At 45.5% G+C, this 23,661-nt stretch overlaps 1 protein-coding gene across 2 annotated transcripts in view; it reads left to right on the top strand.

The window, feature by feature from the left end:
- LOC119185060 (uncharacterized) overlaps positions 1-23,661 on the top strand; it is an 84,976-nt gene that overhangs the window by 19,652 nt on the left and 41,663 nt on the right. The window contains exon 4 of one of the 2 annotated variants that reach the window (XM_075890591.1): positions 20,920-22,174. The exons of the other annotated variant lie outside the window; for it this stretch is intronic. Within the exon in view, the coding sequence (XP_075746706.1) occupies positions 20,920-22,004 (1,085 nt within the window). The 3' untranslated portion in view covers positions 22,005-22,174. Of the gene's footprint in view, positions 1-20,919; positions 22,175-23,661 lie in introns of those variants that run through there. 2 annotated transcript variants of the gene reach the window in all.

Here is a 23,661-nt window from a genome sequence, read left to right as displayed (position 1 = left end):
GATTTTTATATTGCCATTACATGCGTACAAAACGAAATGTATCTCATGCCACAGCACATCTAATAGGGGAGAATGCATGAGTATGCATAGGAATAAATATTGCAATCAGCAACTAGAAAACAGCCTTAGTGAAAATGGTAGTAGTAAATAAGCTAGAAAGTTAGAGCCCCTAATTTTTATAGTTAAAAGTCGAATGCAATGTCAGCATGCATGCACACTATCGCCTTCCCAATCGCTAGTCTGCGTTCGATTCTCGGTGGAGACGTAAATTGTGCCGCTAGGAAAGTTAAATTGCAGAGCTGACATTTTCATTTGTATCTATTGCTCGAATTTTCGTGCACAAGGAGCACTTCTTTTTCGCTTAAAACCAAAGATGCCGCCGCAGAGACTGGAATGGGTGACTACATAGGTAACTGCGTTCACCACGAAAAAAAAAAATTTAGAAGTGTTCTGGGGAGCTAGCTTCCAAGCAGCAGGTGCAAATTTGGGAACAGATTAATGGATCAACACCTTAAAGCGAAGCGTAGGGTATGCTAAGATTCCTTTTGGGCTGATGCAGGACATCTGGTGGTGCAAGACATGTTCTGCTGAAGGAAGGCATAAGCAGAGCAGAAGTCTAAAAAAAAAAAAAAGTAGCAAAATTTGCCTTTCTGAGACAAACGTTGCTAGGAATGCAATCTGTGTCAGGGATAATGCTTAAACGCAGCCTTTCAGGGTCACCGAAATGGAGGACGCCTTAGGTAGAACAACCACAAGTGGTGCACCAGGCGCTGGCACAATTGCCCCGCCACGGTGGTCTAGTGGCTAAGGTACTCGGCTGCTGACCCACAGGTCGCGGGATCGAATCCCGGCTGCGGCGGCTGCATTTCTGATGGAGGCGGAAATGTTGTAGGCCCGTGTGCTCAGATTTGGATGCATGTTAAAGAACCCCAGGTGGTCGAAATTTCCGGAGCCCTCCACTACGGCGTCTCTCATAATCATATGGTGGTTTTGGGACAATAAACCCCACATATCATCATCATCATCATCAGGCGCTGGCACAATTACAATAGGGTCAGGTTGCATCATCGGTTGCTAAGACTTGTCCTGAGGAAGTATGGCAAGCCCTCCTCCTAAGTAGCCTATTGGGCTGCTTATTTTTTACGTGTAGTAAGCAGAACTCTACACAGAAGCGAAAGTGCACCTGGGGAACTTTGATGATCAAATTCGACCTACACCACTTGTTTTGTGAAGGCCCATGATAGTTGAACATACCAACCACAAAATGGCTCAAATCCATTTATTATTCAACTGTTTTAAACTATCTCCCCTTTAAGCTTTATAGCATAGAACTTCTTGTATAATAGACAAAGAGACATGACAGGCTCACAGGTTTACTTTCAAATAACTTTTAATATTAGAGCTTGGAAATATCAATGCAGTGAAAGAAGAAAAGGGGCATTGAATCACCTGATCAAAGCAACACGCATGCATTACATGGCACTTTCACCAGCAACCATCGAAAAACCGTATTTTACTTGGGATAAAAGAAAAGTTAAAAGTTACTTGAAAGCAAGTGCTTGTGCCCTCCATGTCTTTTTTGTCTTTCGTGCAAGAAGTTTCGTGCTATCAAGCTTGTAGCTAAGGATTACCAATTAGCCCGAACCAATGCCTTGCTCAGTTCCCTTCAATGGCAACTGTTTTTACTTACGAGCTACAAAAGGTGCTTGCATGAACTACTTCATTCACAGTAAGCACTCCTCCTACAGCCAACAAAAAAGAGGAGAGGAACTTTCATCTGCGATGCCTTGAAGCAGTTTTATAAAAAGTTCAGAGAGATTCTGACTGTAGAATAATCATTATTCCTAAATTCCTGGTTTTTCAAATCGCTTTACTTTTACTTCAAAATATCTGCTTCATTTTATATATCCGTAGTTCCTATTCATTAATTCTTAGTATTTTTTTTCTTTCATCACTGTCAGCATTTCAACCGACATAATCTAACAAAATTTAAGACTTTATTTTTGAACTATCCTGGTTCTTGGCCCATTCCTCCCGCATGTGTCTGTTATAGATACAAGGCTCTACTCTAATCTGAACTGGATGCTTACCTTCCTCCTCTGCATTCACCTAATCACAGCATGCCAAATGTCAAAGGGTCCTCTTTGAGTTCAGGAGACGCAGAACATGATTCCTGGGGCCTGTGGCAGCCTTGTACGAGTTTTTATGACGGACAGTCATCTCGTGCTGGCCCTCATTAGTGTATAAGTTCATGTAGTAGTAGTTTAACATAGCAAACACACATGTTTCTGCAGTCTAAGGGAGCACGGCTCTGAGGAGTTGCTGGTAAAAAAAAAACAATAAAATGGGAGGGACAGAAGTTATGGAAAAGAAGAATCAACCCTATCAAGATAAATGCATACTCATGACACAAGCCTAATAGCACCTTCTCTGCGCATTAGTAAAACTGTGGCACTGGAAATAGAACCCAGAACTTCCCAGAAGCTTGCACATTATTTTACTTCCTCTTCAACTAGTCCCGTTTTCTTGCACAAGTTCGTGCCATTCTCGCTTGTGTGTGCTTGAAGTAAGCATCTCATGTAATCCTAGCTGCACTCCTAATGCAAATTTCAACTTTTTACAGTATCGCCAGAGTCATTCAATACTTTTACTGGTCATGAAGCTGCGCCGTAACTTTTTATGGGAGAGCTTTGTGCGGTGCAAGCAGAGGCCGGGGTGCATCTTAGCATCTTCGCCGGGGGCATCGGCAGACGGTGGCCGCATGCCACCCCGGGTGTTGATCGTTAGTTTGGTGTTGTGCGTGTTTGTATGCTTGCATTCCCTTACCCATGCATACCTCATTAGAAGCAAGTAGCTAGTTGCGGGAGGGTCTACACCATTTTCACCTCCATCGATATGCAGCCGCCACAGCCGGGATTCGATCCCGCGACCTGCGGGTATTAGCCAAGTGCCTCAGCCACTGTACCACCGTGGCGGAACATGTGTCAAAACATCTGTTTTAATTTCGTCATATAAAAACGTATGAAATAGGCTATTCACTTTTTCATCGTTGGTCTTTTGAAATAGGAGAGAAAATAGCGGATAATATTACGACATTTACATTTCAATGGTTAGCGTGAAGACGACCTTGGCTTGCAAAGCACTCGTTCAGACTAGCTATTTATTAATCCATATACTTTTGTTCTGACATGTCAGTCTGTGCTTTTAGAAACAGTTTTGCAGATAAGCTGGCACAATGCATGATAGTAGCACATCCATTTGACATTTGAAAATGTAAAAAATAATGCTTGACTGTTTAACAGGCTGAAGCATTATCTGCTGATCCGGTGACATTGCATAGCCTGGTGTAATCTCGCTCTTTGTGAAGCAGTACAGAGACATTTGTGGGAAATCTGTAAAGTCTGACATCAATATAACGAAGCAGTTTTCTGTCTAATGTACTCTAAATGTCCTTATATCTCTGAACTCCTAACAGTCAAAAATCATGACACCATTGTAACTTTTACAAATGATTTTTTTTCTTCCTTGATTCATAGTTTTTTAGTTAGTTTATGAAACTTGCATTCATCATTTACAATTTCACAAACTTCATGTGTTATAATTTGTAATAATCCTTTCTCTGTGCACCTTGTGGATATGTCTATGCAAGATGGAAGGAATTGCCTCATGGTGTCCGCATGTATATAGCATAGAACTCGTGTGGTGCAAGAAGAGATTAGGTGAAGTTACCGAGTTGCTGCTCTGTAGCGATAACAAAGTTTGGTTTTGCCTTGACCTGAAGATCATCTGCTTCATTTACATGCTGGTTAACCAGTGTTGTACACGTTCCTCCAGAACAGGAACGAAAGTCCGTTCCTCCTTCCTTCCCAATCTTGGAACGAGTTTCTGTTCCAAGTTCCCTCAATGTGAGAGGAACTCATTCCAGTTACATTTTGAAAGTTTGAATGCGTCATTAGATTTGAATGCTTGATCAAACTATTGCTCTAGATATATTTGAGGTGAAAGCAAGTAATAAGTTTGAAGCTCACTTTACCCTACTCATGTTGTATGAATTCAACATTGGCGGCAGCTGGTTATATTTAAATCAAAGGAGTGTAAAGAAACGATTCCAAAGAGACGCTTCTACACGAACTTTTTCACCCATTCCAGCCATACTACAGATACGTGAAACTGCAACTTTTGAGCTCGTCTACCGCAAGTGCCACACATAGCACTTTTTCCGCGTCTCTTTTCGAAATACGCAGTCAGAATACTACGCTTTAGGTATTAGAGCGCAATAACGTTAAGAGAATGTTTCACATAAATTAATGTCTGCGTTGCTTGTGGTGAGTGAAAAATCAGTGCTGTCTGTGAGTGAAAAAGTCGAGATAGCTAATAATGATACCAAATGATTTAAGTGCAAATCGACTTCGGGCCTTCCTTGCAGCAAGCATGTTTTATACTAGAGTCAAGTCATTGCTTCAAACTGCTTTAGAAAGAAAAGTGTCCTGTATTTAGAGGACCTATCTTAGGGCATATAGTGTTGCATGGCAGAAGCGTAGAATTGCGATAGACCTCAGCACATAAGGAACACACAATGAAGGGATGTTTTAAAGGCCCACTCATTACAAAGTGCTCAAGCATATTAAAGCCCCTATCATCATTAAAAGCATCAACCAAGTCAACAGCTTTGTAGGTTCACGTTCGTCTTACATACGCGTGGTGGACTCCTCCCTGATTAGCCAAAGGAAGAAATTGGGCATAGCGGGCACTTTGCAACTGTACTTCAGTAGGCATTCCATAGTAGTTTCAAATGGACAACGTGACATGTGGAAACATTTGTTTGCTTGTACAGTTTTGGCATTCACCGAGAACCAAAGTCAAGTTTACTGATTCGGCGATGCGCACGGGTCCCGATTACGCTACAGGGTTCTACTTTTAAAGGCGTAGCTCGAGCATGCTTAGAGTTTTCTACATATGGAAATTGCCACACACGCACCAATATAAACACATTCACATGAAAGTGCACCAAAAAGAACCATACATCGGTGCTTAACGAGTGCTGATTTAATATTGCAGTGTGAGTAGAAAATAATGTTTAGGATAGATATTCACAGTGTAGTCTCTCGTTCCCACTTAGCAAGTGTTGCCTCTCGATGTTGATAATCAACAAACAAGCCTGTTTTGTCGTCGGCACTTTATTGGTAATGTTGAAGAGCTGTTCCCTCAAGCAGAAGGGGGTACGCTGTCATACACAAAAAAGGAACAATGTCGACCGAGGTCAAATAAGTGACTGCAGGCTCAGCAGGTGCAACAAGAATGTAGCTCTGGATGTACGCCTATTGCTTACTGAATGACAGTCGTTACCGGTGCTATGGCTGTTGAATTGAACTATAATTAAAAAACTTCAACTGCTCGTACTTGAAGGGCCACTCTACAGGTTTGGCAATTCTGAGCTGACACGTGCAATGTGTAGGTGGGGTATTCACGATCACATCTGCCAAAATTTGCAACGCTACATTTCACTGAAATTGGTCAAGTCTCAAGATGAATGATGCTTCTCTATCCTTTCGCGGGTGTGTGCTAATAGAATGAGGGCATGATGTGCACGTATGAACTACCTTACGTACACGAAAGTGCAGTGACGTTCGTACTCTGAGTAGACTACTGTGCTCTTACGATGGTCACGATGGCACGTCACATGGCGAAAATTATTTAACACAACATGTGTAGTTTATGCAATTTTTCTTAAAGAGGGGAATAAAACTTAAGATAATTAGTGAGACGTAATAAGGGAATGTGCACGTCTTTTTTTCTATTTTTTTCCTTGAATTGCAGCGAGATGCGGGGCTAATTTGCTGGCGTTTCGCATGCGTTCGTGTCACCATGGTCAGCGCATTGAGCAGACGATAGCCGTGGAAGCGAAAGTAGCGCTCCTACACGTTTGCACACTCATTGTGCTCATCTATTCTACCGCGTCAAAGCCAGCGTTTCCAAACCATCCCGCAGAAACAGGCAGTACAGCATAACTTAACGCTGGTCAACAAAACAATGCCGCTCGCGTGTTCAGGGTTGGGGCTCGTTCGGGCCCGTCATGCGCACGTGACCTTTTAGTCGGGTGCCAGAGAGGGTAGGGAAAAGATTTGACCTGCGAAGGCTACTATGGGGGGTAGCAGGGGTTTCGAACTCACCTCCTTTCATCCTCATTTCGTGCAACTTAAGAAAAATTGTTTTCTCAGCTCATATTGGACCGCCTGAAAAAATTTTTGTGACATAATGTTCCTCATTAGACATGCAACAACTTCCATTGACTAAATAAAATTTGGTATAGGGCCTGGTGAGTGGTTTGTTAAGGGGAGAGGCTGGTCTTGAAATGAAAACCTATATTTCAGGAGATACTATAATTAAATTAGGTGTGTATATGTATTTCTTCCTCCTCTTTTCAAAAATATAATTAGTTTTAATATAAACCAACTGGTTAAAAAATTGTGAGAGCGTAAGTGAAGTCGAATTGTGTAATTCCTTATAGGTTGTTAAAGTGCCCGTAAATCACCTCCAATATTTTTTCAAGCATTTCAAGTAAGTGCAGGCATCGTGTGCAGAATGCCGCAATCAACGATTCCGCACGTGGCAGCGCTACGAGTCGCCGGCGCACCAAAAATTCCAACAAACAATTCATCCTCCCTTTTGGGCTTTTCCGGCCACCGCGTAATGCGCCATGCCATATCTGGCGCACCGAGTCAAATATGCCAAATATGCTGTGGAACAAGAGCCTACGACTTCCGGTCAGTCTGCCAGCAGCTGTCCGCGCTGCTTGTTTTTCGTCGTGTTACCTGCGTGTGTAACATGTGCGGGGCACTGCATGTCTTTGTATGGGTCCATCACGTTGGCAATCCTTTGAAGGTATGCGCGCAATGCAGGTTTCATACCGGTGCGATTACGGCAGCCACGGTTCGCCAACAAGCACGCAACTGATGGAGTCGACAATTGGGGTCGCGGCAACCGTATGTAGACAGTGTTTCAAGGAGCGAGTCAGCGATGACGTACCCCACGTGAGATTGGGAGGGGTGCTCGGCGAGAAGGCAAAGCAGCGTGGAAAAGGATACCAGTGGAGGAAAGCGCAGGGGAGAGCGAAAGGTGTAGTTATCGCGGTTTTGATAATCAAATGCGTCTAACTTCACTGTTACTGCACCGTTTCAAAAAATTATCACAGCTTCGTGGTCGTCGTACACTTGTGCGAAATTTCCCCACAGCAACTAAATTTTGACCTTTGGGTATTTTTCGGGCCCTTTTGAGGCACTTTCCCTCAATATTTTTAGGTTTTGTTTAAAATGCAGCTGTAGCCAAAGACCTGCCATGTGGAGCTATGCTATTTATGTTGTCACTGAGATACATCATCATATCAAAATTCTCATTTGCATTGATGCTACAAAATTTCAAATTTGAATGAGCTCAGAATATTGTTCATAACATTTCATATGTCACTCTTAAGAAAAATAGCATAGCTCCACAGTCCTGTTTCTTGAGGTAAATGGTATAAAAGTTTAAAAAATTGCTTCACAAAATCGTCAATTAAAGTTCCGTAAGGCTGGTCAGGTTGGCATAAAATGTGAAGCTGAGAAAATGGCATTTGAAGTTTCAACATGCACTGAAAAGTTTTCTATAATGGACTTTTACCACAAATTTTATACACGTTATCCAACTATTACCACGCAAAACAAAAACTATGTGCCCTATTTTACCCTTGGAATCATTTCTAAAAAATTTTTCCAGTGTGGAAAGCATTATCAGAACCCCACCGCGACAAGCTGTTGAGGGGTTCTGAAAAGTTGTGGGGTATGAGGCTCAAACTCCTAGCTGTTAGGGAACCCTCAAGGGACCATGAAAATGTCTGGAAAATTGGGCGTCTGGCCGGAAAAACGAATGCCCAGAAAAGTGCCCCTTTTTTATAGGTATTTTTAGCTGATGCAGAGGGTCACGACTGTAGTACAAAATTCTTCTTGTTGTCTTGTAAATGCATCATTTCGGTGGCTCTGAAAACAGCTGTTTATCCAGAAAAATATCGATGTGGCTGAAAAGGGTCTCATATTTTCTTTTGCACGACATTCCGCTTGCCCGCGATGATGTCTGCTTCAATTTCAGCTACACTTCATGCTGTCCCTGTTAACCGATGACATTGTCATCGGTGCTCGTGCCAACTCCGAGCTCATTGGCTGTGTAGGCGCTGGCAAAAATCGGATGGCGAAAGCTATAAGCGCTGACTCCAAGAAAGGCGAACTTTGTGTAGCTGACTTTCTCAACAAAACGCTTTTTGTTTGCGCCGATTTCCCAACCCGCTGCGCCTGCTCCGCCATTGAGTAGTACGAAGCATTAATCCGAAGTGCACCGTTCGTTGAATTCGGTCCCATGGCATCGTCAGTAGACAGCATCCGTAAAGTTTCTGCCGGATTCGATGGGTCCGGCCGCGACTGCAACGAGCTGCCAAAGGGCACTTGTGGCCGGTGCCTTCTTGTTCCAAGGCCGTTTTTCTACGGCTTTTGAAAGCCTGTCGCATCGATGTTTTCAGATTAGAGTCTCCAGGCATCTCGATCGCAATTAAAAAGTACGAATGCAAAGCGAAAACACGGTGCGTTGAGAAACACGCACGATCGTTAGAGCAGATTCACACAAATGTACAGCCACAGCGGACGCAACACACATAAAATTTTTTTTTAAAATGATGCGTTGGTCACCCTAATCAATGAGAGACTCGGAAAAGCAGGCCGCGTGAAGGCCAATCAGCAATGTGGAAACGACCTTCAGAAAACCCGCAACGGCAGCCATTCTGCTTGAGCTATGCCATTTTGAGATGGCGCAAAATGTGCACAAAGAAAACAGCTTTATATCAAGCCTAAGGCGGTGGCACTCTGTGTGTCCCAAAACACATGGCATGTGTGGGAAGTTAGAACAAATTTCGTTCTTTTTGGGGCATTTGAATGCCACCGGGGTGCATTGAATGTTGATTTTATGGCATTTCCCGATAGAGCTTTGCAAAATAATCGATTTTTTTTACCATTTTTGACGGTTCTAAAACCCGCGTTTCCCTTAAGGGAACCGTTTGTAGATGCGAAGCAGCAGGTGCTACCGCTTACACTGGTGGCAGCGTTGACTATGGCGCTCATAGTGGCGTCGCGCAGGAGAGAATTCCGGGGAGGCACAAAGCACGCAGTGATAGATCGGTGTTTCCTACTGGAACATGCCAATCGCTGCTAATGGGCAGTGAAAGACAGAAGACTGAGATTGTACTTGATGCGCACGCTGCAAATTTTTATTGTTCAGCGCACAGGAGAAACCTCCCATTGGCATTACCTTGGAGGTCAAAGTCTGGTGCCTATATAAACGCGGTGGCCAGTGAACAGTTCTGCAGCACGAGCAGTCTCTTTTTTTCAAGTGTAGGAGACTAGAAAGAGGGAGGGAACGCGTATGCACAATGGTGTAGTAAACGCAGCGGGGAGGGATGCCTCGAGGAGAGAGGGGGGAGCAAGCAGACGCTGCCTGCGTTGGCTTTGCGATCCGAGAAAGGGGGGAGCATAGGAGAACCGAAGCAAGCAGTGCACTGAACGTGCACAACGCTCTACCCGCTTAAAATTCACACTTGAAGGAGCGTATACTAGAGGAGGAGCGTAGCGTACGCGCCTCGAGACCAGAAGCAAGAATGCGAAAGCGCAAGCAGGTGGTATGAAAGAAGTTCAGAGAGTAATATGCAGCTGTTGGAGAGTTAAGAGGAGAGTTGTGCATGCGAAGTGTGAATGTGGACGCCAATGCCACGGTACATGTTACGTCGCGAGTGAACGGCTCAGTAACCAAGCAAGAACAAGGAAGGTTTATTTTGCGTGTCTCGCTTTTATGTGCTCGGGGATGGCGATGACGTCATGACATGATTGGCGACACGCGTGCATGACGTAGCACATCTCCCCCTTTTACCAGTTGAACCTTTGAGGTGGTCGCCGTAGCCTGTTGGACCGGCGAAGCGGCGGCGGTGCCTCAGGTTGCCTAGAGGGCGGCGACCCCGCCGGCGTGGGGTCAGCCATGCCGGCTGGCATCGGCGAGGTTTCGTTAGCGGTGGTGGTGGATGTTGTAGCACCCCCTGGCTGCGCTGTGTTCGAGTCCTTCGGGGTGCGCAGCCGCAGTTAGTTCGCATGACGACGTTGCTCGCCGTCTGGCGTAGACACAGTCGCCATCCGAGCCCCTTGGGTACTGGTGACCACTCCCGGCAACCACTCCCGGCAACCATTTTGGCCGGCTGTGGAAACTTCTCAGCCACACCGGCTGTCCTGCACAGAACGGCATGGTGGAGGAGCGCTCTTCAAGACGCGGTTCCCCGCCTGCATTCGGGAGGCAACAGTCTAGCCTGGTCTGTAGCTGATAACCCAGCAGTAGTTCGGACGGAGACTTCCCAGTCTTTACCGGTGTCTGTCGGTATCGGCATAAAAACTGACTGAGACGTTTAATGAATGTGCCACCCCCTTGGCTTTTTCGAAGGCCTTCCTTGATCGTGCGAACCGCGCGTTCCGCCAGGCCATTTGACTGCGAATGGTAAGGCGCCGTCGTCACGTGGTTGATCCCGTTCATTCTTACGAACTTCTGAAACTCGGCTGAGACGAACTGTGGCCCATTATCTGAAACAAGTGTATGTGGCAGTCCGAACCTGGCAAATATGGGCCTCAACGCTTCCACGGTGGCTTCTGATGTCGTACTCCGCCTCGGTATGGCCTCCAGCCACTTTGTTTCAGCATCTACGACCACCAGTAGCATGTGTCCTTCGACGGGGCTTGTGTAGTCAATGTGCACTCGAAACCATTTCCGGCCCGTTTCTGGCCATGGCGCCGGAACCTGCGCAGGAGGCATTGCACTGGTTTGAGCACACCTCTCACATTCGCGTACCATCCTTTTCATGTCGGCATCCAGCCCTGGATACCAAAAAATGGTTCGAGCAAGGTTTTTTATTGCCGCCATCTCTGGATGTGTTTCATGTAGGAGCCTCAAAAGACTCCCCGCAGCCGCTGATGGCACTACTGTGTCCCCAATAAATGAGGTCCTGATTCACCGTCAGCTCATCCTTTTTCTGGAAGAACGGCCGGAATCGCTCCTCGGACTCTGTCAGCTACTGCGGCCAGCCCTGCAGGATCCACTTTCGCACCTGCTGTAACATAGCATCACGGATGGTTAGAACCGCCAGCTCTTTGGCACTGATGGGTGCCGCGTTCACAGCTTCAGCGTATAATACATACTTGGGAGCGTCGTCTTTTACGTTATCGGGCTGCCCCCGAGGAATAGGGAGTCGGCTGAAGGCATCTGCGTTTACGTTTTCAGATCCTTTACGATAGGTTAGGCTGTACCGATATCCACCCAACAGCAGGGGCCAACGCTGAATGCGGGCAGCGGCCATCGGCGGAATTCCCTTTTCTAGACTGAACAGTCCGGTTAACGGTTTGTGGTCGGTTACTAGTTCGAAGTGGGTCCCATACAGATAGTCTCTGAACCTGGTCACGCCAAATACGAGGGCGAGGGCCTCCTTTTCCAACTGGGAATAATATTTCTTGGCTTTTGTTAATGTTCGTGACCTGAATCCGATAGGGTAGTCAATTCCTCCGGCTCGATGCGACAACACTGCTCCCAGGCCTACTGCTGACGCGTCGCACTCTAGGCGAATGGGCATGCTTGGGTCAAAATCCACCAAAAGTTTTGCATTCTTCACTGCTTGTTTAGCTGCCTCGAAAGCATTCTGCTGTTGTCTGCCCCAGACCCATTTTACGCCCTTTGCCAACAATGCGTATAAGGGCGCTAGTAAGGTCGACACATTAGACAAAAGCTTGCCGTAGTAATTTAACAGACCTAAAAAGCTTTCAGTTCTCTTACCGAAGTGGGCTGGGGGGCGTCGAGCAGTGCCGTGATGTTGTCGCTTTTGGGGCGTATGCCGTGTCTGTCGATGCAGTGTCCGAGAAAGGTGACTTGCTCTTGCCTGAACCTGCATTTCTCCCGTCGTAGGCGCAGGCCGTGTTCCCTCAGGTGCTGTAGCACTTGCTCCAGGATCCTGCAGTCGTTTGCCTTTTCCGATACAATTATGTCGTCCAGTTATACCTGCACGCCGGGGATCCCGCTGAGCACGGCCTCCATGCGCCGCTGGAAGATTGCTGGCGCTGACGACACTCCGAAAGGCAGCCTGTTGAAACAGTAGAGACCCTTGTGCGTGTTAAAAATGACTAGCCTCTTGAAGTCCTCGTCAAGAGGCAGCTGATTATAGGCGTTTCTCAAGTCCAATGTGCTGAAAACTTCTCCGCCGTTGAGGTTCGCAAAGATATCGTCAACCCGCGGCAGCGGATATTGCTCCATTATGGTAGCTGCGTTCACCGTAAGCCGGAAGTTGCTGCATAATCGCACCTGCCCATCCTTCTTGACTACGGGCACCACGGGTGTGGCCCATTCGGCTGATGTTACCGGTGATAACACCCCTTCGTTTACCAGCCGATCTAACTCCGCTGATACCATTTGTTTGAGCGCATACGGCATCGTCCGCGCCTTACAAAACCGGGGTCTTGCGCCTTTTTTGACGGTCAGGTGTACCAGTGGCCCTCGGAGCAAACCCAGCCCCGGAGCAAAGACATCACTGTACTTTGATAGCATGGTTTCCACCATACTGCCCGCATTTTCCGCCTGCACACACGCCACCTCGTTTCCAGTGAGTACCGGCACGCCTGCCGTATTGAAGCTGCGGATAGTGTCACGGCCGCAAAGCATCGGTCCCGGACAGTCGATGACGAAAAGTTCGGCCTGAATGGTCGCGCCACTCATGGTCGCATTGAGTTGCAATTTTCCGTTGATAGAAAGTGGGCCCTTGAAACACGACAGCTTCATTGTTGTGGCTTGCAAACGTGGCCATTTGCCTCGGTGTCGCTCGAACACTGACCGCGGAATAACACTCACAGGTGAACCCATATCTACCAACGTCGTGAGCGGCACTCCGTTCCAACTTATCTGGCGCAAAATAGGCTTTACGTGCGCGCTGTCCGTCACTTGATGCGCAGTCAGCGTGTATAAAGCTTCGCAGTCATCCGAACTCTCTTGTGGGTCTTGCGAAAGGGCGTTCGCTTGTTGCCTCCGATTAGCGTCTTCATCCGACGCTCTACACACTCATGCCAAGTGGCCGCGTTTCCGGCATCGATGGCACACTGTTCGGTGATGACGACAATCATCCGCTTGGTGCGAGGATGCACCACAGCGGGTGCAAGGCCGATGCTCATCGCGAGATAGCCCACTTGCTTTCTTCGACTTCGAACGTGCCAGGCCCGGCCGGACAAAATTCGTTGTGTCGGCTACCGGGGAGGGCAGTGGCTGCATGTGCTGCGCGTTTTCCGCGGCGGCCTCAGCAGCCATTACGAAGTCTTCTGCTTCTTTTAAAGTCGGGGAACCGCGGGTCAACAACAGACGTCTTACGTCGTTGTCTCGAACACCACATACAATGCAGTCCCGCAGCATGCGGTGCAACATGTCGCCGAAATTGCAGTCTTCGGCCATGCGGCAAAGGGTGGCTACAAAATCCCGCACTCACTTACCTTTTGCCTGTGTGCGCGTGAAGAATGGGCAGCTGGCTGCTGTTTCGTTGACCTGCGGCTCGTAGTGGCTCTGCAGATGCTTGATGACATCGCTGTAGGTGAGGTCGTTCACGCTTTTGGGGTGGCATCGTCCCTGAAGTACTTTGACAGCGCCATTGGACAGAGCCGCCACCAGCAGGGCTCGTTGTTTTGCCTCGTCTGTGATTTCCTGTGCTTGAAAGTATGCTTCGAAGCGTACCTTGTAGGCGGACCAGCCTCCTTCTTCTTCCGTGAATGCAGGCGCCTGTCGCGGCGCCATCGCTGCCTGTTTCAGCAGCCGCGCTTCAAAGCCTCCTCCCACCGCGTCGATTCGTGCCTCGTCGCCACTGTTACGTCGCAAGTGAACGGCTCAGTAACCAAGCAAGAACAAGAGGGGTTTATTTTGCGTGTCTCGCTTTTATGTGCTCGGCGATGGCGATGACGTCATGACATGATTGGCGACACGCTTGCATGACGTAGCAGTACATAAACCCGAGCAAGAGTTGCTCCACATCTAAAATTATAAGTCAACAGCCATGGAGATAACACACGTGTTGAAGGAGTGCCTTGCCCAATGGAATTGTCGCAGGCACCGGCCAGGCGCCACTGCGGCACCCTCTTCCACTGCATTTCGGTCCTTTTCTCTTCCTTCGACGTAACATGGTGTTGAAAGAAAGATTTGTCGATAGCTGCTGGTACCAAGCTCAAAATTCTAGAGATGTTAAAGCCAGCAGCTGCTAGAAAAAAAGCACCCCCAGGAACTATGACGAAGCTTTGCAGTGTGATATAGAAGACTGACGAACTTGGAACGAACCGATAAACTCTGAAAGACACACGTCCCTCGCTTATAATAGCAGCATGGCCAACCCTGGGCGCATTGTCCGCTTTTTCAGCCAAGGTGATGCTGGAGTTGCCACACTAGAATCATCCCCTATTTCAGGAACTGTGATGCTCAATAATTTGTCATCCTACCCATGAAAGCGGCACGACACATTTCATAACGCACTGGAGAGAAGGAAAGTTCCCAAACAGATCTCCCACACAACACCAAACTTCAGTACATGGTAGCACAATCACGTTTTTGGGTGAGGACCTTGGCTTGGCCTCGAATATGCTTTTGGTGAAGGTAACTGTTTTAAGAGTGTCCTTCTCTCACAGCTAGCCCAACGGAGAAATGGAAGAATGGGGGAGGGGTTGACGAGTGGAAAAAAAGGGACACTGGTCGTTTGCAGACCAAGTGCACGTTGCACCCTTGCATGTCCTATGAACAATGGCAGAGGAAAAGCTTTGGGCTACATTTTATTATACCCTGGTGATTAGGAGAGTAACCTGCCCCTCTAGCTCGGAACCTGTTTTGGCCTCGGATCGAGCTCGGTTGAAGGCACGGCACGGGCATTTTTTTCTTCAAGAATGCAGCACTGCATCCTTGTCATGCTGCAGCCGCCTGGAAAGCCCTGATAACGTTGAAAGTTTCAACAGTACAGACTACCCTTCATTGTACACTTAAGTGTATCACATGTAGACAAGTCATGGTGCTGAAGTTGGTTGGTGCTCTGAAAACTAATCTGAAGAATAATTTGGAAGAAAGTTTAACCAAGGTGAAAGAAAGTAGCGAAAAAGGGGCATCGTTTCAGTATTTGTACGATAAGATCATTGGCTCGGTTGATAAAGAGAACTGGGAGACTTCTCGGCCAGTATGCAGCGCGCAGTGTTAGCCATATGGTGACAAATAGTGTTAAGCAAAGCACTAATCATGGAAGTGGAAAAGTTAATAGGATATCAGCAATGGGAGAAAAGGGGTCCTAGGCAACTACCGAATGGGAAAAAGGAGCAAGGATACACTTTACGATCATTCAAGGAAATAGAAGCAATTAGCCGTTTTACAAGCTCGGGTTGCCTTGGCATGCATAGCTGTAAAACAAGATTAAGTACAGAAGAGAAAGGCTCATGTGGGGGAAAGGTTAGAAAACGATGGTACCTGCTTAAATGACTGTGAGGGCATTGACTTGTGTTCATCTCAAGGTACTACTCTACATGAAGCATAGAGTTTTGGAGACAACGTTGGAAAGATAGTGGTGAAGTATATTTTGGTATAAAAAAAAAAGTCAAAGTAAGGTTATCTAGCACTAAGGCACAGAGATTGGGGCTATTAATTTATAAGGTTTTTATAGAAAGACAATGTCAATTCACCTAAGTTTAGTCCTTAATGGTATAATGTTAGCAATAATAATAATTTAATCTTGATTTTTGCTAAGCACAATTATCTACCTGTTTTTAAAGAGGAGACACTCTTTTTTATTATTTATTTATTTATTATTTATTTACAGGTTACTGCTAGCCTGGGTGCCAGGCTTTGAGCAGGTGTGGGCGATACAAAAGAAGAAAACGGGATAACATACAAGCATAACAATACACTTCTAAGGGTACACTTTGAACCGGAAAAAAAAAAAAACGGAACCGGAATATACTGTACAAGTGCAATCGGTAAAATAACAACTACTATTGAAGACTAAATCATGCGGAATCCAACAGGGCACGAAGAAAGGATGAGACATCAGAACATTGCACAACATTAGCAGGTAACAGATTCCACTCATGGCACGTACGGGGAAAAAAGGAGTTTTTGAAGACGTTTGTTTTACACGAAAATTCAGCGACTTTCATTGGGCGATTGGATCGTGTTGGGCGGCAAATGCTCGGCTGGATGTATGCTTCCTTGTCAATTTGAAGTCTATCGTTATACATCAAATAAAAAAATTTTAGCCGATCATGATAACGTCTTACCGCAAGGCTTTCCAAACCGGCCCTGCGGAGAAGACTCGTAGGAGACGTTTTCCAGCTGTATGAAGTGTAAACAAATCGCGCGGTTTTTCTTTGTATGCTCTCAAGCTTATTGGTATTAACTAGAGTGTATGGGTCCCAGATAATTGAAGCATATTCTAATAGTGGTCTGATGTAAGTTTTGTAAGCTAGCAGTTTGGTATCCTAAGAAGCTTTCGGTAACATTCTCCTTAAGTATCCCAGTTTTCGCATTGCCTTTTTTTGAATGTATGTGACGTGCTCGTTCCATTTCAGATCGGATGTGATTAAAACTCCTAAATATTTGAAGCATGATACTTCAGCTAGACTATGATTGTTTATTTGGTACGTGTGCTTCAACGGGGCCTTTTTGCGTGTAATGGTCATTGAAACAGTTTTTTTGTAATTAAGAGTCATCTGCCACCTAGTACACCATGTTTGTATTTTTTCAAGTGACGCGTTTAAGACGGCCTGATCGTTATGGTTGCAGATTTCATTATAAAGAACGCAGTCATCTGCGAAAAGTTTAATTTTTACCGGTATGTCATGTACAATATCGTTAATAAAAACGAGAAAGAAAAGTGGCCCGAGAACAGAGCCCTGTGGGACGCCCGAAAGTACTGGCGAGGCCACAGAACATGCGCCGTTAACGGCTACGCTCTGTTGCCTTTAGGAAAGGTATGATTTAATCCATGCCACTAAAGTTTCATTTTTCAAAATGGCCGTCAATTTACTCAGCAATTTGAGTGCGACACACGGTCAAACGCCTTCTCAAAATCTAAGAATATGACGTCCACTTGCCCCCGTTTGTCCAGTGTTGCAGCGAAGTCGTGAACCGTTTCCAGAAGCTGAGTTACAATGGACCGTCCCCGGCGGAAGCCATGCTGTCGGGCGTCCACAATGCAATTGCTCTCAAGAAATTGTGAAATGTGCTTAAATATATGTTCGAGCGTTTTGACACATGTTGAGAGAATAGAAATCGGTCTGTATGACGATAAGTGAGAACGGTTTTCGTTACCTTTCGGTATTGGAGTGATTTTAGCATACACCCAATCCTCGGGAAGTTCAGAGCACTCGAGAGATTTGTTAAATAGTAAACACAAGTACTTCGCGCACCACTCAGCATATCTCACAAGAAAAGCGTTGGGTATGCCATCAACACCTGGGGACTTTTTAACATTTAGATGGAGCAGAAGGGAAAAGACACCTTCTTCATTGACACACACGTCACTGATAGGAGGCACTTCAATGAAAGAAGGAAATTGCGGGATGTTTCCATCGTCATCAGTAAACACTGAACAGAAATACCGATTCAAAGCATCTGCAACATCTAGGCTGTCGTAAACAGGCTCATCGTCCACGTAAAGACTGATAATAGTGTTCTTTTTTGGTGCGAGATAACGCCAGAACTTGTCTGGAGACGAAATCATGAATTCTTTTAACGACACTTGCTGATAATGCTCTTTTGCTGTCTTAATTTTGTTTTTCAGTTGCATTCGCAAATCGTGCATTCTATCAGAGGCAGCTGTTGATAGGCGCTGCTTACATTGCTTTCTTTGCTTTTTTAGTTTTCGTCCCATGCGTACGATTTCTTTATTCATCCACGGATTATCCTGCCTCAGTACTTTCCTCCGGAAGGGTACAAATTTATTCATTGTGTCAAACACTACGCTTTTAAAGAAACCCCAGATGTGGTCAATCGAATATTCTTTTGATCCGCACATAGAAACAAATTCAGGAAACGAGCTGTCAAGCACATCAAGTATGTCTACATCACTAGCACGTGTGAAATCGGGTATTAGACGTTGTTCTTTTGTAGCTTGAAGCGGAGCGTTTAATTGCATAGTGAGGCAGGTGATTTTATGGTCCGATATATCCTGAAAAACCTCAACTTGGGGATTTCGTCGCATAATGCCGTTATTTACAAGGAACAGGCCTAAAACGGACTCAGCTTCATTTTGCACTCGGGTGGGTGTAGTAACCAGTTGTGTTAAACCATGAAGCACTACGCAGTCAACAAACGGCTCCGAACCAGCACTAAGGGCTTCAGGTACGTCGTTTTGCCAGTCTACGGAAGGGAAATTAAAGTCACCCGCCAGGAGCATATTAGAGGAATGTTTGCCATAGGAGCACAAGAACTCGTTAAATATTTCGATAAACGTGTTGCAGCTAGGAGGGCGATAAAAGGCGCCAATAATGATGTGAAGTTCTTCAAATATTGCTTTAACGACGACACATTCTAGTCCATCCATATCGGGTAATCTGACTACACGTAAAGATTCTAAAAACAGAATAGCAACACCTCCCCCTCGAGAGCCTCTGTCCTTGCAGTATACCTTGAATCCGGGGGGTGTTATTTCAGAATCGCCAATATCAGAGTGTAGCCAAGTTTCAGTTATTATCAAAATATGTGGTTTATACGTGATAATAAGGCTTTCTAAGTCCGCGGTTTTGTTTATTATGCTGCGAGCATTTAAATTCATGCAACGGAGTGTCTTCTTTTTACGCTCTTTAGTAGTTCATTGCGCCGAGTCTGTTCTGCTATTGCGCCGAGAGATAGGAATTCTTTTCGCTTGGGCATTGTCCCATTCAAACATTTTTATTATTATTATTTAGCAATACTGCTAGCCCCAACATGGGGCCATAGCAGAGTGGGTGTACATAGTACAACAAAATCAACAGTACAATACTGCAGTCAACACAGAACAAAGCACTTCAAACAACATAAAAGATGTTTCACGAAGAAAAAAAAAAACACTAGTCAGATATAAATTTTTCAAATGCCTCGATACTGTCTGTTTCATGTCAAACATGTCATCGTCAATTTTGATTTTGTTGTGCATGAGCTTTACCTTCTGGCCCGCTTTTTTGGCTTCTTTTGCGCTATTTCAAAGCTGCTTTCTTATTTGCCGGGTAGTGGCCGAAAAGTCCTCTGATACGGATATGCCCCCCCCCTTTTAGTTTAGGGCAGTTTATCAACACGGCTAATTTTTCGCGGTGATCCATGAACCTCATTATAACCGGGCATGGCCGGTGAGCAGTTTTGCGTCCCAACCTGTGCATTCTTTCAATTGAACATACCGTGACGTCTAATGTTTTCTGAATTAAGTCTTCGATTACACTCTTAGCGAGCCCTTCTGCTGTCTCGTTCACGACTTCTGGAAGCCCGAACACTATCAAATTATTGCGCCTACTTCTGTCCTCCAGGTCTACCATCTGGTTTTCTAATGCCTTTATGCTGTTCTCGAGCTGACTGAAGTTATTATGGAATTGTTTGATTACAGCCGTACATTCCTCAACATTCTTAAGTTTTGTTTCTGTAGCCTCAAGCCTATCCTGAATGTTCTTCTGACCATCCAGAATTTCCTTCAGCGCCTCCTCGATGGGAGGACCTGGGTTGGGCTCTACATCCCCAGAAAGCATTAGGAGAGAAAGGATAACATCCATGGCAAACGAGAAGCATTCACATACGCTGTTTTGGCATGTCAGCTGGAGAAAACATCGATTGCTCGTTTTTACAGACGAGCTTTTTCAATAACCTGCATTAAGAAGACGAAAGGGTTTGACATCGCTGCTTCCTGCGGCCAGCTGACATGCCCACTGAAGCAGTCTTGCGCACGTTGGGTCTTTATATCGGACGATGTAGGGGGCAGTGTCCAGTTGAATTCTACGTGGGGTAGTGCATCCCTTGCGCAGTTTCCGTGATCCGTGGCGATAAGGTACGGCGGTGAATAGTCGCTGGCCGTCCGTGACGTTCCCAGCAGAAGTATCTGCATTAAGAAGACGAAAGGGTTTGACATCGCTGCTTCCTGCGGCCAGCTGACATGCCCACTGAAGCAGTCTTGCGCACGTTGGGTCTTTATATCGGTCGATGTAGGGGGCGGTGTCCAGTTGAATTCCACGTGGGGTAGTGCATCCCTTGCACAGTTTCCGTGATCCGTGGCGATAAGGTACGGCGGTGAATAGTCGCTGGCCGTCCGTGACGTTCCCAGCAGAAGTATCTGCATTAAGAAGACGAAAGGGTTTGACATCGCTGCTTCCTGCGGCCAGCTGACATGCCCACTGACATCACTGTCATCAAGAAAACTTTCGCACTCCTGTAACACACAGGGGCGATAGCTACCTCCTTTTTCGTCGGGTCTGTTGATCGTATTTGTTGCACACCCTCGAAAGATTGACATATTATCTTTCGTGACTACCGTTTGCTACTGTGATGTGAATTAAGACGGTTTAAGTTTTTGCTCAAAGAAAGATTTAGCTTTTGCATGTAATTAAGAATAATATTCTCGAGGATGTCTTGTCGATTGTCTGCTTAGTTTGCTGATACTGATCAGTGAAAAGTACAAATTGCCCTACACCTGAGAAAAACATTGTATTATCACACTACTATCCCACAATGCCAGTAAAATTATGAAAATACCCTAGAAGTGGGCTAATTAGCCTGTGGTTGGCAACCTTGTGTAATAGTAGAGTTTCATGTAGCTGATGACACAATTTTTATTACCTTTGTTTTTTCTCGGTGGTTTTGCAGGTTTCTTGTCTCTTGCATATCTGGAACAGTCCTCTTCATCGGCGCCTGTGCGACGTCGACTGCATTCGTGCGAACACTGCTTCTATGTAACACATGATAAGTCAACTATGGCCAGACACCTTCGGAGACACGTAGGCAAACACCCCTTCCAGTGCCACATGTGCCCTAGTTCATTCGCTGAAGACTCCAAGCTAGAGGCTCACATGCGCACTCACTCTGGAGAGTGTTCCCTTTCCTGTGTTCACGACAGTCAATCCTGCTCACGGAAAGATGCCGTCGATGTCCTCGTGCGCATTGGCTCTGGGAAGCGCCCATTTTCATGCGTCCACTGCAATGCATCCTTCGTGCAGAAAAAGAGCCTCGTGAAACACATCCTCACCCACCACAAAGGAGAGCGATCCTTTCCCTGTATCCAATGCAATGCATCGTTTGTGATGGAAACCGACTTCGTGGCACACAAGCGCATTCACACAGAAGAATGTCAATTTTCTTGTGTCCACTGCGATGCATCCTTTAAGCGTAAAAGTACCTTTTTGAGACACGTCCGCCTCCACACAGCGGAGCGTTGCTTTTCCTGTGTGCAATGTAGTGCGTCGTTTGTGACTAGATACGATCTCAATCAGCACATGCGCTCTCACACGAGCGAGCGTCCCTTCTCCTGCATTCACTGCAATGCATCCTTTAAACAGAAGAAGAATCTTTTGAGACACGTTCGCAAGCACACAGGACAGGGTTGTTTTTCCTGTGTCCACTGCAGTGCGCGCTTTGTGACTAAGTATTACCTCACTGAGCATACCCGGATTCACACAGGAGAGCGTCCCTACTCCTGTGTTCAATGCAATGCATCCTTTATACGGAAACCGAACTTATTGTCGCACATGCGCACTCACACAGGAGAGCGTCCCTTCTCTTGTGTTTACTGCAATGCGTCCTTTCCCATCAAACAGACCCTCGTGCTCCACATCCGCACTCACACAGGAGAGCGTCCCTACTCCTGTGTTTACTGCAATCGAACCTTTTCACGAAGGAACAACTTCATGGCCCACATTTCCCGCGTGCATAAAATCCAAAAGCTACAATTGTGAGGAGCCTATAGGCTTCGAAGAGGAAGTGTAGCCGAGAGAGCAGAGTTTGTTGAATAAAAGTGAGAGTGAGAGTTTGTTGTTTAAAGCAGTGTTGTAGGTGTTGCCGAATACTGTATAATTTTGTATAGTCTGGTCGTTGGGTCTTGTGAAGCTGATTGTGTAGCTTTTAACTCAACGAAACCATCCATCATGTATTAACTGAAAAAATAGAAATTGAATTGAATTAAAAAGGTAACTGAATGCATTACTTGTTACTCCAACAAAAAAGAACGTCACTGCCCTATGTTACCTCTTAAAAAGGTAGCACGTTGGTGTTATATTTACAAAAAAAAGTAATGGCCCGTTACTTCAGCCGTTACTCCGTGGTAAAAAAATATTTAATCTCTGCATTTTGGCAGCATAAATCTTAAATAGCAATTTCGCATTCTAAATAATAGTCTAGTAAAGTTGATATCAGTATTTCAAATACAGATTTTATAGCTGAAGCAACGACTTTACGTGAAATACTGCTTTAACCAGAAGTTGCACGAATGTGTCCGAGCTTGGCGCTATAGCTTAGGGATTTAAGGTTGCTTTTAGGTTGCATGGAATAGCTTCTAAGTCTGGCACATGATAAATGCATTTTCTTCAGTGTAACATTAAAAAAAAAATCAATTTTCAGATTTCAACACCAGGGCTCTTCTTGAATAAAAAAAAACATGGCAACCCAACAAATTCAGAAGTCACGATGTGCTTTTAAAGGCAGATGTTAAAACATACAAAAAATTACGCCTAAACCATTTAGTTCTGGGGAACGATACTTGTGTACGTATGGTTTTTCCTTTAGGCTGTGTATTTGCCGAAAAAGTTAAGATACTTGTGTAGAAGTGTTGAAGGTCAGCCTCGTTCGTGGAAAAATTGAATAACTATTGAAACACGTACTCACAGAGGCTAATGGAAAGACTCGAACAACATTGAAAAGAAAGTTTATACTAGTGCTTGATTATTTCAAGGATTTTAAGGCAGAATTTAGAAAACGGTGCATTTCGAAGTTGCCATAGGAAAAATTGCCTCGCCTTTTAACGAGTGCTTCTGCACATACGCTAAATGGGCTCCCGACGGGCGCTTTGGATGGTAACGATGGCTGCAGTCTGCCACTGCGAAAAAAGAATGTACGAGCGAGCTCTGCAATAGAGGCACCTATGCAGCAAAGGAGCTTTTTGTGAAACTCCCGGCATCCTTGAAAAATAAAAGTTATGTGACACCTAACACTACCGAAAAACTGTAAAGTAAGTACATTACTCATTATAATTCAGATGTGGCAGGGAGTATGTTAGGCTACTGAAAAAAAGCAACAAGTCACCATGGTAACGCTGTTACCTGTAAGGCGTTACAGCCAACATTGTTTTAAAGGGACCCTAATGCAAATAACATTTTCAGTCCGACTGAAAGGTTAATTATGATAATGTAAAAAATGTCAGTGTTATCAGCAACTGTGCGCCATGAGGGGGACATTTTGGAATGAGCCTGACGACGCCATGAGTCCCAGGTACAATAATCTTATTACTCAAGCTACCTATAATGAAAAATAACATTCCATGCATTCCAAGGCCTACTACTACTCTGCTTGTGTGTTTGGTGGATTCATCGAAAAACAAAAAAAAAGCGACGCTTGAGC

This window comes from Rhipicephalus microplus, chromosome 3, assembly GCF_043290135.1.
Source record: "Rhipicephalus microplus isolate Deutch F79 chromosome 3, USDA_Rmic, whole genome shotgun sequence".
NCBI classification, from domain to species: domain Eukaryota; kingdom Metazoa; phylum Arthropoda; class Arachnida; order Ixodida; family Ixodidae; genus Rhipicephalus; species Rhipicephalus microplus.
The sequence above is the reverse complement of the archived record's forward strand: the minus strand, read 5'-3'. Positions and strand labels throughout refer to the sequence as shown.